Source organism: Sparus aurata, chromosome 11 (genome assembly GCF_900880675.1).
Source record: "Sparus aurata chromosome 11, fSpaAur1.1, whole genome shotgun sequence".
In the NCBI taxonomy this organism is placed as follows: Eukaryota; Metazoa; Chordata; class Actinopteri; order Spariformes; family Sparidae; genus Sparus; species Sparus aurata.
The window spans coordinates 6,729,307-6,745,928 of NC_044197.1; the positions used below are offsets into that span (position 1 = coordinate 6,729,307).

The following is a 16,622-nucleotide window of genomic DNA, read 5'->3' on the forward strand; positions in this document are numbered from 1 at the left end:
CAACTCTGCTCCTCCTCTCGCGATATTTGCGCACTTTTATAACGGTTTTTACAAAGAAATGAGCCTGTTGCGGGTTCGAAATCGTTATCCCATCGATTTACTGCGCGCGTGTGACCGTGAGGGAGAACAAAATGAGTTGTTATGTCTTTAATGGGGCGTGGCTAATACTCCCTCCACACACACACACACACACACACACGCTCCTTCCTCACACACACACACACACACACACACACATAACTTTACTGTAGCGGCCGCCGTGTGCTCACACAGCGCTGCGCCGACCGCTCAGAGAAGACGCTAGCCAGCCCCCCTCCCGGCGAAAGGAAATGAAGAGGAGGCTCCACAAGAAATACTTGATTTTGATCCTGGCATATTCAGGTTTACTTCTCTTAATCCCGTACGTGTTAGATTACCGGGACAAATCCGCTCAAAACGCCCGGCATGGACTGCAGCAACAGCCCAGATGCCCGGACCTGGAGAACACGGTGGCGCTGCTGTGGGATCATAACGGCTATAAAGTTAACGGCAGCGAGGCGACGGAGCACGTCGCCAACAGGAGCCAGGCGCGGATACACATCTACCTGCATGCCACCTGGAGGACCGGCTCGTCGTTTCTAGGGGAGTTGTTCAACCAGCACCCCGACGTCTTCTACCTGTACGAGCCGATGTGGCACATATGGCAGGCTCTGTACCCGGGGGATGCGGGCAGCCTCCAGGGCGCGGTGCGGGACATGATGAACGCCCTGTACCGCTGCGACTTCTCCGTCCTCAAACTTTACGCCGGCTCGCAGAACATCACCACGTCGTTCATCTTCGGCTGGAAGATGAACAAGGTGATCTGCTCGGAGCCGCTGTGCGATGCGCACAAGCGCCACGATATCGGTCTGGTGAAGGAGGACCAGTGCGCGAAGTGCCAAAAGCGGGACATCAGGGAGCTGGAGAGGGAGTGCAAGAAGTACCCGGTGATGGTGATCAAGGGCGTCCGCGTACTGGACCTGAGCACGCTGGTTCCTCTGATGAAGGACCCGGCGGTGAACCTCCAGATCGTCCAGCTCTTCAGAGACCCGAGGGCCGTGCACAACTCCCGCTTGAAGTCCAAACAGGCCCTGGTGAAAGAGAGCATCCAGGTGCTGAGGAGCAAGAAGCAGAACGACAAGTACAAGAGGCTGCTGGTGCCGAGCAGCAAGGTGAACCGGGCCGAGAGCTACGTCTCCAGCGCCATGGAGCTCATCTGCGACAACTGGCTCAGCGACATGTTGCTGGTGATGAACGCGCCTCCCTGGGTGCGGAGGAACTACCTCCGCATCCGCTACGAGGACCTGGTCCTGCACCCCATGGAGGAGCTGCAGAGGCTCTACCGCTTCTCCAACCTCTCCACCTCCACCGCGCTGGAGAAGTTCGCGCTCAACATGACGCACGGGCACGGCTACTCATCCGACAGGCCGTTCCTCATATCGTCCAGGGATGCGAAGGAGGCAATATACGCCTGGAGGGAGCGACTGAACGTGGAGCAGATCGGCCAGGTGGAGGCCTACTGCAGCGAAGTGATGAGGCAGCTGGGCTACCAGAAGAACAGCGTGGACAAAACCACATGAGGACGCGTGACGAGGAATCGATGTTTAAGGTATGGTGAGATGACACGGTGAGGTTTGACATCAGCTGTGTTTGATGTGTGAAGCAGAACAGAAGGAGCCGTGCACACACTCGTCATGGTGCACTTCTGTCAGAACAGGAAGTCGGTGTTTTTTTTTTTTAAAACCAGGCTCCGGGTCTGCTGCTGTGCTCTGTAGCTGATCCCTGACCTGTGACCTCCCTCTGGCTGAGGCAAAGTGAGAACAGAGCAGAGCTGGAGATCAGTTAGAGAACTACATGTGGATTCATCTCACACTGCAGGCAGACTTGCAACTAATGTGCAGGTCTAATGTGATGCATTGAACTAAGATGTGTTTGGCTCATTGTTTCTTCGCTGTGATTTTTTACCCTGATTTTGCAGAGTCGTGCAGGCACATCTGACAGGGGGGGAGGATGTTTTCAGTTTCAAATGCTGAAGGCGAGTGGTTTTTGTTACAGAGGCGTGCAGACGAGCATGATTTGGTGACAGCATTCATGGTCCAGTACGCATCTTCACACAAGCTGGTTTGGAAACCCTGAGCTTCTCGGAGAACAAACAGTGCGTTGTTCCTTTAAACAACTCTGACAAGACGGATTCAGTTATTTGTTTAAAACCCACGCAGATAAGGTTTTCAGAAGTGCTGTTTAATACCACATGATGGAAATGATATGAAAGCTGCATTCGTTAGAACTGGAAGTACCGAAGTGAAAAAAAGGAACAGCTCTGCCATCAGATGTGCACGCCTTTGTTTTTGTTGGTTTGTGAGAAGTATTACACAAAAACTGCTGAACAGAATTCCACAAAACTTAGATGGAGGATGGGACTCGGCCCAGAATGGACCCCTTTAACATCTATGTGGGGATATCTAATGGGATTAGCATGCTAACCAGCTAGCCCCGGGCCTGAAAACCTCTGATTCACTCGTGTGCTGGCAGTGTAAATATCAAGACTTAAGTCATTTAGTCTGTACAAGCCCCGTGTGCAGAGTGTTGAGGGAAAAAATCCTATTTTGGGGATGTTTTTTCTTCATGCTGTGATGTCAAATGAGGCGAGGCAAGTTTGTTTGTACAGCACCAAAGGGCAATTCAAAACGCATTAAAGATAGGACATTAACAAACTGTTAAGACTGCATTTGATAGACAGAAAGAAAAAGTTGATAAACTCGTGGTTACAAATAAAAAAAAAATAGTAATACAATAAAACAAAGTTACAGATATGTATCAAGTGTATTGTAAATCCCTAGTAGTAACAGTAATGTTATAAGCCATGATTTAAAGGAGCGGACAGTTTTTGGATATTGATGAGGCTCGTTCCTCAGGTGGGGCGCACAGAAACTAAACCTCACCTCGCTCGGTTTGGATCCTGGAAACACTGAGTAGTAGTGTCCCTGATGACCTGAGGAGTCCAAATGCTTCATTATGAACAAGCAAATTTGATTCAATCTATCGTTTGACACGCGGAAGTCAAGTGCAGTGGCTTAAGGATTATTATTATTTCTCAAAGTAGATTCATTTCATGTTTGATAAAACGTGCCAGCAGGGGGGCTCGATATCTTGATATATAGTTTTATATTGAATTGGCAAAAAAAAAAAACAGTCTTGAGTGAAACCCACCTGTTGATTGTGATGACTGTTATGATTACATTCTGTTATCTATTGATCGCGCCCAGATGACTAAACACCGATAACCTTTGAACGTGTCACAGTGTTTCTGTTGCTTTTTCACATGGAAATGCTCCGTTTTCAGTTTTCTTGCTCGCTGGCAAAGCGCACGTTTAGCACTTCTGAAAGGAGCGTTCCAGCGTCGACATTTGAACACAAGTGACGGCATTGTAACAGATTCTTTATAGCTGTCAAAGCGAGACAGTCCCAGAAATATTCCTAACTTCTTAATGAGCGACTGATGTGCAGTTTGATAGAGGCCTCATTGTGTCCTCCCTGGCGTTGGTCGCTCCTCTCATGGACTTGGGAGGGAGGGAGGGGGGGGCTGGCAGTGAGTCGCTGGGCCTCAGACCCTGCTGTCAAGAAGGGGATCATTGTGTACGTATGTCCGTGACGGGGTAGAGCTCCCAGGGTTACCAACAGCCTGTCACCGCCAGCTCCCACCAGCCGACCCTTTAGAGCAAGCGGCCAGCGTGGAGCAGTGAGCAGGGTGGGAGTCAGTGGGTGCCTCTTACCGCTCTGCCTCCACCCTGACACCACCACTGATCGAGCTATTGATGGAGGTCGTGAACATTATTAACCCCGTGTTTGTGTCCTTGTGCTCCGTCTCCCTTTCAGTGTGAAGCCGTGTCATAACCTAAAGGTGTTGTGTTATTAATCTAAGGCTTATTTCTTCCCTCTCTTCCAGGGGCCTGGTATTCGAGGCTGAGGGCAAAAGGTGGAATAACAAAAAAAGCAGCTGGAATGTGGTCCACTGGGAGCTCGCAGGCACGGCTCTCAGGGCTGTTTTCCTTCAGCCGAGCCGGGTCGATGAACTGGAGAAAATCCAAGTGGAGAGAGCAGCCAATCGCAGACAGATGAATTTGATCCGGGTGGAGAGGGCAGCTTATTTTTACAGTGTTACCTGTTCAGCACCGGCAGGGTAGAGACAGAGTGTGAGAGGACACGAGCAAGGGGAGAGAGCGATGAGGCAGGTCTGTGCTGCCGTTACACCGGCCCGCCTCTATCCCTCTGTCCTTTTAGCAGCACTAATCCCTCCACAAATCCCCTGCAGGCAGGCGAGGGCCATAAAAAGCCCGAGATGGGTCCTTCTTGGGAGATGAGTGCCAGGATCGCGGGTGGCAGCGCCAGGTTCACCTGCGCAAACGTATCCGTCCAGAGCTATGACTAAGCGCGGCAGTAATCTCAAGCGTTACTGATTCTTAACTGCAGTTGGCTCACTAACAATGCCGATGTTTATGCTTTGAAAGAAGAAACTACAGTTTTTTTGTGAAAAAAAAAGAGGCCTGACTGAGGAACTGTTGTTCCACCCCCGGCCCCTCAGGAATCCGGACAGCTGCAGTCGCCCCACTGACAAAACACTCACATGGGTGTGAAATTTTCTAATATCCCACGGACGTGTCTTGGAGAGCTGCCTCTGGCCTCTGCCAAATGAACTTTTTTAGCAAGTTTTCACAAGCACACCAGATGGTACTGATTCTCACTGTGTACCACTTTTACTGTTTTTAGTTTTTGTCTAAAATATTGTTACAATGCTGTGAAATCCCTCCGGGCTGCGGCTTCGCTGAGGAGGGGTCAAACGTGTTCCAGCATCGCCGTGTTCAACTTTAGAAGTTGGTTCTGTATTAATTGTTGTGGGTGAAAATGCCTGATGTTGAAGTTCTCGTGTCGAAAAAAAAGAAATAACTTTACAACTATTTAAACTGACGTCAATAAAGAGTTAGTACAAACTAGACAAGTGTCTCCTGAGAAACACAAACACACAAACACAAGGGATCGACCAGTTCGGTGTTTCAAAGCCGATACTAGTTTTTAGTAATGAAGGAGGCTGATATTTAGAACAAAGTGCAATTTACTCATGTACAATTTAGGGTGCTTTACCTGAGTATTTCCTTTTTCTACTTTGCTACTTTCTACTTTCTCTCCACTACATTTGTTTGAAAGATTCAGTGTTAAAAGGCTGTTACTTGTGACATGTGACCAATCAGATTGTGTAGTGGGCGGGACACCGAGTGAGATCACAGAGCGGTGACCGTCTGTACCATCTGAAATATGCTGAATATCGGCCCTGATAATCAGCCAAGGCTGTCAAAGTATTGGCTGAGTCATAGTGTAGATCCCATGGGGTCGACTGGAGGCCTTAAAACACATCTGTAAAAGCCTTTAAGGTGCGATGGTACACAACTAACACGGCATCAAAATGTTCTTATCTGCAGTGGGTCTGTGTGTTTTCTCTACACAAGGCCCACACACTGCACAAGAATAATTAATCAAGAAAGGTTTCACATAGTTGTCCCCTGTTTATAATCCTAGGAGCTCATTCTTCATTTGCATGTGGCCACATCTCCACGGTGGAGGATTTCGCCTCATTAATCCGTGCAGTAGACGGCTCAAGTAGAACAATGTCATGACAATTTGTCAGCCATTTTTTCTGCTACTAAGATCCAGAACCTTTGGACTGGAGGGGGGTTTTTTTTGCCGGCTGCGAGACGTCCCAGCGGCGACACACGCCGTCTTTCACTGTGAATGGTCACAAAGGAGCAGTAAAGAGGGATTGAGTATTTATGGTCTTATCTATGAATTCAGATATGCCCGCATCAAGTGTTTGGAGCAATAATAACTTGAGTCGGCACAATATACATGTTGAACTCTGGACGTGTCTCACATGCAGCCAGGCGTGTGGGTCTGTGTTAAATAATCAGGATGAACAAAATAATCTCACATGTAACGTTCAGACCATTTTATCCCAGTGATATAATTATAGTATGATAACATAATAATGCAAGAACAACCTTTCAAAGAGCACTGAACTTTACATTCTTCATAATATTGAGATGTTGGAATTGGAATGCGAACATATTATAAGAATATCCTAAATAAATTGCTATATAAGTGTAAATAAAACCACACGACCAAAACAATAAAGACATGGACTCTCTGGTTCTTTTAACAAAAATGAATATATACTGATTAATCAATAAGATACGTACAACAAGTGCAGCACGTAAATCATTATTAGTGCACCTTGTCATAACTGGCTCATGTGCAGTTCATCTGAGAAACGTTACATTTTAAGCATTAAAGGTGGAATATCTAAGAATTTTAGTTGATAATATTGACGTAAGATTATCATCAGAGTGTGACTGGACCGCTAGCTGCATGGCTAACTCAGCTACCTAGCCAAAGGAAGCTACACTGGTAGCAGCAGTTAGTGGTTACTGCAGCAGTCAATTCCCACATATTGCACCTTGTGCTCGCTAAAGAATAGTGGAGGAGGAAGTTTAAGAATGCAAACTTCCTGTGACGACTTCTTGGACCAAAATTTTAAAATACGAAAAATAAAGTTAAAAAAAAACACACCGCTGCGCATCTCATAATTTGACGATTTTTATTAACATGATGACATGCAGATCATGGTAGGTAGAACCAGGCAGCCAGTTGCTACTACAACAGGTGCACATACTGACAATTGAGCTACATCTCATATTTCTCAGGTACAGAGAGCATGTAAATATAGCCAGCGAGACAACTGACAGCACAACAGTCTGGAGATAGAGTGCACATGAAGGTTATATAAGAGTCCCGCAAGTGTCCTCTGCTTGAGGTAAAGTGCCAAAACTCTGCTCGTTTTTGTTCGCCTGCAGCCGCCGGTGAGGACGGCCATGACGTCGCTCATCCACAGAGTGCGTCCAAGAAAAAAACATGTCGACAAATGCGAGTTCTTGTTTGGTCTTTTTCTGCACTTATGTTAGTCGATACAGCAGGAATGATCAAAAATCACATTTTTCTTCTTTTTTTTTTTTTTTTTGCACAATCCAGAGACAACATATCTGCTGTAAGTTACACTGTATGTAGAAGGTGCATCTATGTGGTGTGAGCATCGGTCCTTGTGACAGAAATGGTTCGCTCAGACAATTTTAATGCCCTCGACAAAGACAAGCTTCAGACTGTAAAAAAAAAAAAATTTTAAAAAAGGAGATGTTAGACAGAGAGCACAGCTTCACATTACTCCTCACTCCAGCTAAATGACCCACGCTGAACACAGCTTGGCAACAGCTTACATAACTAGATTCATTTCCTCTTGGAGATCCCAGATGAGACGGAGAACTTGTGCGTGGCCACTCCCTCGGGTGAAATCCGCAGATTTAATTTACAAAGTGAGCCTTTCACACCTGCACTCGTATATTGGTGAACGCAGCAGCTCTCTTGTGTGCAGCCAAGGGGAGACAACAAGAAGAGCGACGCGTGCTGTGTGGTGAATTTTAAATGCGACGGCTAGACGCAGTGGAGGGAACACAAAATACTGGCAGAAAAGAAAAAGAAAAATGTCCCACTCCCAGTGAGAGATGTTGGTTCCACCAGCTGCTCCTAAAGAGGTCTGGTTACAGTAAACAATGGAGCCAGCAGACTGCCAGTTAATATGCTACTATTTACATTTATTGGATGAGATCTAAGTATAGCATCTTAAAGGGGGGGGGGGAAAGTCTGCAGATGATGAATTTTGTCCTCTCATAATCATGCTGTGGAGAAGAAATTTCATGTACATTCTTTAAACAGCGAGGAGATCTGGTCACAGGATCTTCAAAGAGTAATCGATGTAGTATAAATAATAAAACATCCCCACAGTTCACGTGGAGTGATGCCAGTCAACCTGTCACACAACAATACTGCTCAGCGGTCTGTTGTGGAAAATGTCCACCAACAGAGACAAACGCAAGCGAGTGAAATCCAGAAGCCCAAGGTCACCGTCGAGTATCGAGCACTTCTCACATGGCAGCTCAGTCTTTAACCAGTTATTTCATTTCAGACCGTTTTGTGCATCTAGGAGGAAACTGGGCCGCAGGGGGGGGGGAAATGCAGATGCATGTGTTGTCACACCTGTTGTAACCACAAGAATCCATCTAGTGTTGAGACGGCAGGATGATGTAATGAGGTGTCAAAACGAAAACTGCAGGAGGGTGACATTATCTTATTGTTAAAGGTGCAATATGCAAGAACTGGCAACCTGTTGAAGTCACACTCCCAACAAAAAATGCAGCACATCAACTGCTGCTGGCTGTATTCTGCTTACACTTCCCTGGCTGTAGCTACTATTAGCTTGATAGCTCAGTTAACCCCGCAGTTAGCTGGACTACTAAACCACAGGAGCTTTGGACCACTGGGAGAAAGAGGTATTCAGTCGCAGGGCTAGCTGGTTAGCATGCTAACTGCAGCAGACAACACAATACATAGATGTCTCTGATCATTTTAGTACATATCCAATGTTTTAAACCAACGTTTTGACACACTGCACCTTTAAGACTGTTAAAGAGGAATACATGTGTTCCTGATTGTTATCAGTGCACTGCATTATCAGAAAAACACATGTTCATGGTTCTTGTAATCAAATCTAAGGGAAGTGACTGTCGATTTAATGTGTTGTGGCTGTGCAGCGAGTTAAAAAGCAATTGTTCAATATTCTGGGAAATAAGATTGATAGCTTCCTGTCAGAGAATTAGATGAGAGGACTGATACCGCTCTCATGTTTGAAAGGTAAATATGAAGCTACAGCCAGAAGCCTGTTAACTTAGCTTGGCACAAAGGATAAACAACAAGCTGAAATACTTTTCCCCCATTTTTACTCTTCAGTTGTTGTTAAAGATTAGACAAGCTAGATGTATTAATTAGCTAGCGTGTAGGTCCTGGTTGCTGGAGTTTGTTACCCTCAGACAGAACTAGGCTAGCTGCTTCCTGCTGTTTCAAGTCTTTATGCTACACTAAGGTAATCGTGCTACTGTCTGTAGCTTTATATAGACAGAGACTTCCAAAACAGACAGGTATTTGCCAAAATGTTTAACTACTACTTTCTTCTTTTCTTTCTTTTTATGTTCGTTAACAACAGAACAATACATAATAATTGGCCACCTTGAATTCATCCCAACAAAGAGGGCACATCCCAGAGTAGCAACTAACTGCTGCTAACTGTATTTTTTTCCATACATCCTTTAGCTACAGTTAGCTTGATAGCTCGGTTAGCCGTGCAGCTAGCCGGACTACCATGGGAGTGTTGGTGTTTACACACAGGAGCTATGTATCACTATAAGAAAGAGGTTTTTAGGCCTGGAGCTAGCTGGTTAGCATGCTAACTTCAGTAGATATCTCTGCTAACCAGTACATGGACGTCTTTGACTAAACTGTAGTGAAAATTTGAATGTTTTAAACTGTTTTTCTTACATATTGCACCTTTATTACATATTTCAGGTAAAACTGAGAATCAGGTACAACAGGTGAGTCACTAACTTTACAAAATATCCCTCCAATTTGCATCTGTATTGAATATATATGAGACCGACTCACCTCATCATTCTGACTAAATGCTGACAGATTCAGGTGTTTGAGGTTAATATATGGGGGAACTAAGAGTGTGAACACTGTGGGAGAGTGTGAGTGCTGCTCTGTGAGCTTATGTGCTAGCACTTATTAATGGCTTTTGATTATCACTTGAAAAAAATAAAACACTTAAGTTTTTAGTTAATTGATTATTCAGTCGACAAAACAAATAAAATAAAAATCATGCCAAAATGTCAAAAGTCTCACTGGTTCCAGCTCCTTCAGTGTGATTTTGGACTGTTGATTGGATAAAACAAGCAATTTGGCAAACATTAACTTGAGCAGTGGTGGAGAATTTCATATACTTCTTCACATTTTATAGACTTAATGATTAATCAGTTAGTTGAGAAATCATCAGCTGATGAACTGATAATTATGATAATCGTCAGTTGCAGCCCAACATCCATGAATGCATCTGAAACACATTTGAAATATTTCTAAAATCAGAAGAAAAAATAGAGTTTTAACATGAATGATGAAGACCAGCCAAACTCGGCTGAACATATCACGTCGGTTTTTTAAAATTTTGGGGAATCAGCATTAAATCGTGAGAAATAATATTATTAGCATCATAAAACTTTCATTCGTTATTCGTGTTATGATTGTGAAAACCAGCCTGATACACATAAAAGAGCCGGACCAACGTAAAGACAAGATCCACAGGTGCTATTAGTAACAGTCACGGGGATGTAATGCACTCATAGAAGCAGCCCCACTAAAGAGGAACAAAGCTCAGCATTGTCGCTATTTACATGCTCACATTCTTCACCCCTGTTACTTCGGCCATGACGGGCTGTGGCGACGGAGAAAAAAGAGCAACTTATTCACTGCCCGTCTCCGCGCTCCTCTCATGCCGCCATCTCCTCCACACAGATGCTTTTGTGTGAAACAGAGGGCGTCCTCACAAACACACCACACACTGGTCTGTTAGCAGCTTCGGATGAATGGCGCACATTTACCAGAGAGCTCTTTCTGTTTGATCTCTGAACTGTGAAGAGTTTTTTGGTGAGTGTGTGGCCTCATGTGAGCATCTAGAAGAAACCACACTATTTTCTCTCAGCGCTCACTGGTGTGGTGTGAAGACGAACTCGTGCCACAGAGGCAACTTCTTTTTCTACGTCTTTACAACTCCAGCTGAACAAACACAGTGTCACATGTTCAAAAGTGCATCTCGCACGAGGATGTTTTGTCCTCTCATCCTGCATTTAAGGTTTCCCTCCAGTTTATGCAGAGGGATATCAGTACAACTGAATCACAGTATAAGCGCATGAAGAGTTCGTCTCCACGTCCAACTCTGTAATGAGGATGAATTGCTCCTTGAGCTCTGCTCGCGGGCCGGACTGGAGCTCAGAGTTGCTCTGAACCCTCCCTTTTTTTTGTCTACAACCACATCTCCACTCTGTCTTATCTCTGAAGGACTGGACACTCTGCCCCACAGGATATAGAGAGAGCTGGGGCGTTCTGGGGGTGAAGGTCAGGGCGGTTTGAGGAAGAGGAAGGGGAGGGTTCAGATGTGATCCTCGATGGGGAAAACCAGGCGCGTGCCGCGGCTCAGGAGCTCCTGCTCGCGGGAGTCCAGCTCACGCTCCAGCGCTTCCTCTGAGGTGCTGCCGCTCCTTTTGCCGTTCGCGCTCCAGCTCGACCCTCCCGCTGCGTCCCCTCCGCTGCCGGACGCCCCATTGGCCGTGATGGCGGTGTCGCCAAACATGAAGGTCAGGTCGCCGTCGTTACGGAGGAGGTCAGAGTCGTGGTCCCTCAGCTGCTCGTTGTTCTGAAAACACACCCACATTTGGAACATGAGGGGAGGGACGGAGAACATGGGGGTGACACACACACACACACAGATGTAGGACACAGATGTGATGTGAACAGGTGACTGACATCAACAGGGCAAAGGCTCATAAGGGGCACTATGGATTTAGAGAAAAAAAGAGAGCAGGAGACGTTCACTTAGTGGCCAGCTGAGCAATAAAATGAAGTTAAACAATCAGGAAACCACAGTCTGAACTGGTGTCTGTGCGCAAAGTTGTTAAAATTACGAGTGAACAACACACATTGCATTCTGGGTAAGTAATGAATAGCTGCGAAACAGCAGCACGAGGTTCTCACAGCTCTAATTGACTGGCTGACGATCAATAGGCTGCCCATGTCCTCGGGGAGAACAGGATGAATTAACACTGGGTCAACAGGAACACTCAAATGAAGGGATCAAAAAAAAAGGAGATTACGTAACCTCTTCTCTCCAGCAATTAACTTGGAGAGGAAATAGAGAGGTGGAAAAAAACCCAGACTGAAAAGACATTTTATGTAGTTAAAGAGAGTCTGGGCACTCTAAAAATAAATACAGTGACACAAATGTTAAATAGAGAAGTGAAAATAAACTTTTAGATTCATTATAGATGAAAAATCACAAAAGAAACATAAGAAAATTTAAAGAAATAAACTTTTAGGTGATTTTGACGATAAATCTGGTGATATTTTGTGTATTTCTTACAATAAACATATGAACCAAATCATCAAGTCATTAATTCCGACCGCCGTCGTTATTTAAAAGCTATTATAAAACACATCAGTGAGCAAAAAGCACGGACCATATTCACACAGCGGCCATTTATCTGACATCCCGCTCAGGACAGGAAACTCGACTGTGGTACTGCGGTTGCAAAGTAGGAAATGTGATTAATTGTGATTATTTCACTACTTCCTGATTGATCAGACGGGGACAAAACAACATGTAACTGTTAGCTTCTGTTAGGCAACAGCTGACGGTAGCATCCAACCATTTCCCTAGCTAACGTTACTGTTCCACGATGTTCCATGTTACAACAGGACAAGCGTAAATTTAGCAAATTATCAGATATGTCTGGAGTGATAGGCCAAAAATCATCCACGATATTTTCAGTCACTTATACAGACTGTAACTTGACACACAGCAGCCCGACATCATCTCAGAGTTTGAGCTCCTTATCCTGAGTGTGTCGTCAGAGGGGAAATCACCTCCCTGTGATTATGGTCCATGACTTTTAGAAGAACTTCTTAGGTTAAATCCGATCTTTCGTTTACATTTTTGACTTCATCTTACTGCTAACAAAAAGGACAAAACCATCACTGCATCAGTTCTGACACGTATCTCTTCTGCAGCCGCAGCCGAAGACTCCAATTATTGAAAAACTGTTAAAAACACATCAGTGAGCATCGACATGTGACCCTTCAGCCTGAATGTGGGCTCCACACAGATCATCTCACAAACACTCATCCTGCTGTTATTAACACCACGGCAGCACCAAATGTGTATTCATCCGCAGCTGAAAATAGTCCCCAACAAATGCACTATAGTTCTCCTGTTTGAGTGGCACAAACTAAACACTCCAGTGTGCAGCTGTTGTAGGAAAATTAGGATTAAAGAGGTAGTTGTTGGCAATGTTAATGTCGTCATTAGGAACAAGCGGCTTGAGGCTGGTGTTGAGAGACGAATGTTGGTTTTGTCCTTTTCGTGGGGATTTTCTAACAATAAGAAAATATAGAATATTGCAGCCTAATCCTTCTGGCTGAGTCAAATCTCTCCACAGAGTAATTTTTAAAGCCCTGAAGCATTTTTTTTTTATTTCTGTTACAGAATGAAGCAGTTGAAGCTGTTTTTGTCCAGTTTCAAACAAGTAAAGTGTCTTCTCAAAGCTACACGGCCATAAAAAGTATATTTTTACAACCGTGGTGGTACAATTCTAGGTCACCCGGGAAACAAAAACGCTCCAGTTTTTGGAGCTTTCCCTCCCTCCCCATTTCGTAATATCCATAACCAAAGAGGAACTAGGCAAGGAGCTTTATTTAATCCCGTCTCTCCCCACTTGGCAACACAGAGCCCTGGACAGTCTTGATTATATGAACAACCCCCTAAATTCACGGCTGGCCTGGCACACAGCCTCACGCCGGCAAACCAACTGCAGCCAGCTCGAGGACAGAAAAACATGTCTGGATGCAGAGCTGGACCAAACGTTCAGATAATTAAATTCAAATAACATACAATTTGTGCTAACTTTGCAGTAAAGACACGCAGGATTCAGAGTTAGGTGACCCGACAGCTCTTTGGGTTGCAGAGAAAAGGAGGATTTAATGACCAGAAACCTCCACATGAAAAGTATTTGACATGAAATGAAAGCGTTTGCCAGAGTGAATCCGAGTGTGACCGTCCGTTCAATGGACGTTTCTGTGTTTAAAATATCGCAGGGCAGAGTCTTTCAGAACAGTGATCATCATTGAGGTGGTGCTGAAAAGGGCCTTTTCTTCCCGACTGTCCATTTTCTCTGTGCTTTGTTTGTTTACTGGCAGCCACCGAGAATACTTTGACGGTATTACAATTCTCCTGAGGGAAAAAAAGCCTCAGTATTCACGGAGAGCCTTCCTGAGGCACCGATCTGAACAAAGACGGGGAAAGGAAACTACTGCCTTTTTACTGATTTCACAGAACGCTCTGGTTTGAGCCAATTCAGCCCACACATTCTATCTTAAACCACGCAGTGTAATTTTAGCGGCGCCACAACATATTTTCTCACAGCAGTTCATTTCAAGTAGCATGACCCCTTCAGAGGAGATGTCTCAAGGCCATCTATGATATTATATATGAAAACCACCAGCTAGCTGACGTCATGCGTGGGTTCACGGGTTAGCGAGTCGTCCCAGATCACATTTGATTGGACACGTTTATGTAACCGTCCCCAGAGTTCAAGATGAGACATCCAAAATATATCGCAGGAAGAGGAAAGAGAAGGAATCTGACACAGAAATACTGAAAAAAGTTATTTTTCTTGACACGAATTTAGCATGAAACGAGAGATAAATGAAAAATCAACACAGGGACGCACAATCAGAACTCGTACTTGTCATTTCGCCCATCACCGCTCGCTAATTATTAAGCTAAAGCCAGCAGCCGTTTAGCTTAACATTATCTTCCGTCCAAAGGTGATACATTCCACCCACACTCTGGTTTATGTTTGAATGAAACAATGTTGATACAACTGTTAATGGGTGAGCTTTATACATGTTGCTCGGCACATTTTGTTACTGTTGGACAGAACCCAAGCTAGCTGCTTCCAAAGCTAACCGACAGCTGGTTATAATATTAACTACATATTGCACAGACATGTTAGTGGGGTTGATTTTCTCACCTAAAGGTTTATATGTGCATTTTTCCTTTAAACCCTCTGACCGGACACCATGCTGTGAATAGATTTTCTGCAGTGTGAACGTGTGTTTTACACATCACTGGTTAATGTCGGAGTGTCACTGTGCATCTGCCCTGTGCAAACTGTTGGTGTGCGCATGTGGACACTCACCTCGTACGCCTGCGGGCTGGTCAGACAGCTCGCCAGCGGTCCACAGTAGGCGGGCAGAGTGGAGGTGAGAGGCGGACCGCTGTGTGTCAGGATGGGCTTCAGGTAACTGGACAGTTATTAAGGTAAACGACCCAAAGAGTTCAGCGAAGGGTGTTTGAATGAAGATAGTGACAAAGTTAAAGGATAAGTTCGGCCCTCAAATTTTAATTCAGTCATCTGTCAACCCCCATGTGACGGAAAGTCGGGTGAAGTCTTCGAAGTCAACGATATATTTCTGGAGCTTCAAAGCTAAACAGGGTGTCGGAATTCAACTGAAGCGAATGGGGACTTGTTTTAAAACTTAAAAAAACAAGTAAAAAAAAACAGAAATGTATTTTTTTTTTGTGAGCATATTGAAACACCGTTTTGCCGTTTAGCTCCAGAAATGTTTAATGGACTACAAAACTCAACCCGACTTTTCTACCCGATTAAATAATTTAGACATTTAATCCGTCAATTTCCAATATATGTAAAACTTTCTAATATGGCACCCTTCATAAAAGGATGTACACGTTGTAGTTAAAGCCTTTATCAAGGATGATAAATTGTTAACACTTCATAGATTAGTTTAGCCATTACTAAGAACTTTTGGGTTGCCAGGTTGTGCAAAAAAGTCGCCAAAACCCAATCTGTGAAAGCTTGGTATGACGTTTGATGCTTTTTTCAAGAGTGCAGATGTCTTCTCAACTTGGCAACCCAAAAGTTTCCCTTACTCAAAAGCTTACACTGATCTGTAAAACATGGTAGAACCCGACTATCTCGTTAAAAACACATTTTGCAGAAGCTAAAAGCTTTTGCAGAAGCTAATTCAAATAGAAAGGCACTACTAAACTATCTGTCAACCACAATATAAAACAGAAGCTGCAGTCAGACATTCCCTACGAGACCTCGTCCTGTAGTAACCAACCACAAAAACAGTTCAGATAATGAATTATGGCTTAATAACATTGAGGACATCTGCCAGCGGGATATATTTGGAGTTTAAATCTGTATGGGATTCTGTCAACAGCTGAGGGTAAAGTGATTCTGTGGTGGTTGGCAGCAGTGCAGCGGAGAGCGAACCAGCGGGTCCAATGCCTCAATTTTATAATTAGTCAGGCAGCATTGCACTGTGGGAAAAAACCCAATTCCCCCCCGTTCAACTGTCAACCGTCAGGTCACTGCTCCCTTTGATGAGAGAGGCGGTCTGCTCGGTTTCAGAACAAGTGCACCCCGAATAGAAAATCAAACTCAGCAGTCCGTGGTGCAGTCAGAGACAAAGATGTGAAGTCACACCGGCCTCCTCACACCAGAGCTCTGCGTCATGTATGTTTACATCAGTCTGCAGCTCTGGGACACGAGAGAAATGAACCCCTGCTCGCTTCAGCTGCGTCTGGCACGTGTCGCCAGGGAGAAAGTCTCCGCTGTAACACACAGCTGCTGCGCTCGCTACACAATCAGCCACCTGGGGAGGCAACTGTTGAGCAGAGGGCGGCTGGAGGCAGGAAACGGGAGGATGAGCTGCTCAACACATGTTTTCTCAAGTATTCTGGATCCCATATGCCAGAATGAGCCACTACAGACACAGACAAAGAGCTGTGATTGTGACTTTGATGGCTTATATACAGT

The 16,622-nt window shown here is 44.9% G+C and overlaps 2 protein-coding genes across 3 annotated transcripts in view; one reads left to right on the forward strand and one right to left on the reverse strand.

The window, feature by feature from the left end:
- Positions 1-110: 110 nt before the first annotated feature.
- On the forward strand, positions 111-5,011 carry chst7 (carbohydrate (N-acetylglucosamine 6-O) sulfotransferase 7). The gene is made up of 2 exons (XM_030432723.1): positions 111-1,627; positions 3,965-5,011. Exon 1 carries the CDS (start codon positions 330-332, stop codon positions 1,596-1,598), a length of 1,269 nt encoding a protein of 422 aa, XP_030288583.1. The 5' UTR covers positions 111-329; the 3' UTR covers positions 1,599-1,627; positions 3,965-5,011.
- Positions 5,012-6,647: 1,636 nt separating this feature from the next.
- The window catches only part of slc9a7 (solute carrier family 9 member 7), a 32,800-nt gene continuing 22,825 nt past the window's right edge, over positions 6,648-16,622 (reverse strand). The window contains exons 15-16 of one of the 2 annotated variants that reach the window (XM_030432721.1): positions 14,976-15,081; positions 6,648-11,416 (exon numbers count right to left, since the gene is read on the reverse strand). In XM_030432721.1, coding sequence (XP_030288581.1) covers positions 11,153-11,416; positions 14,976-15,081 — 370 coding nt within the window. In that variant the 3' untranslated portion in view covers positions 6,648-11,152. Of the gene's footprint in view, positions 11,417-11,438; positions 11,556-14,975; positions 15,082-16,622 lie in introns of those variants that run through there. The other variant, XM_030432722.1, reaches the window with a different exon arrangement.

What these genes read in the sequence shown, in the direction of transcription:
- chst7 (XM_030432723.1), top strand. Translation starts at nt 330, where the DNA reads ATGAAGAGGAGGCTCCACAAGAAATACTTGATTTTGATCCTGGCATAT.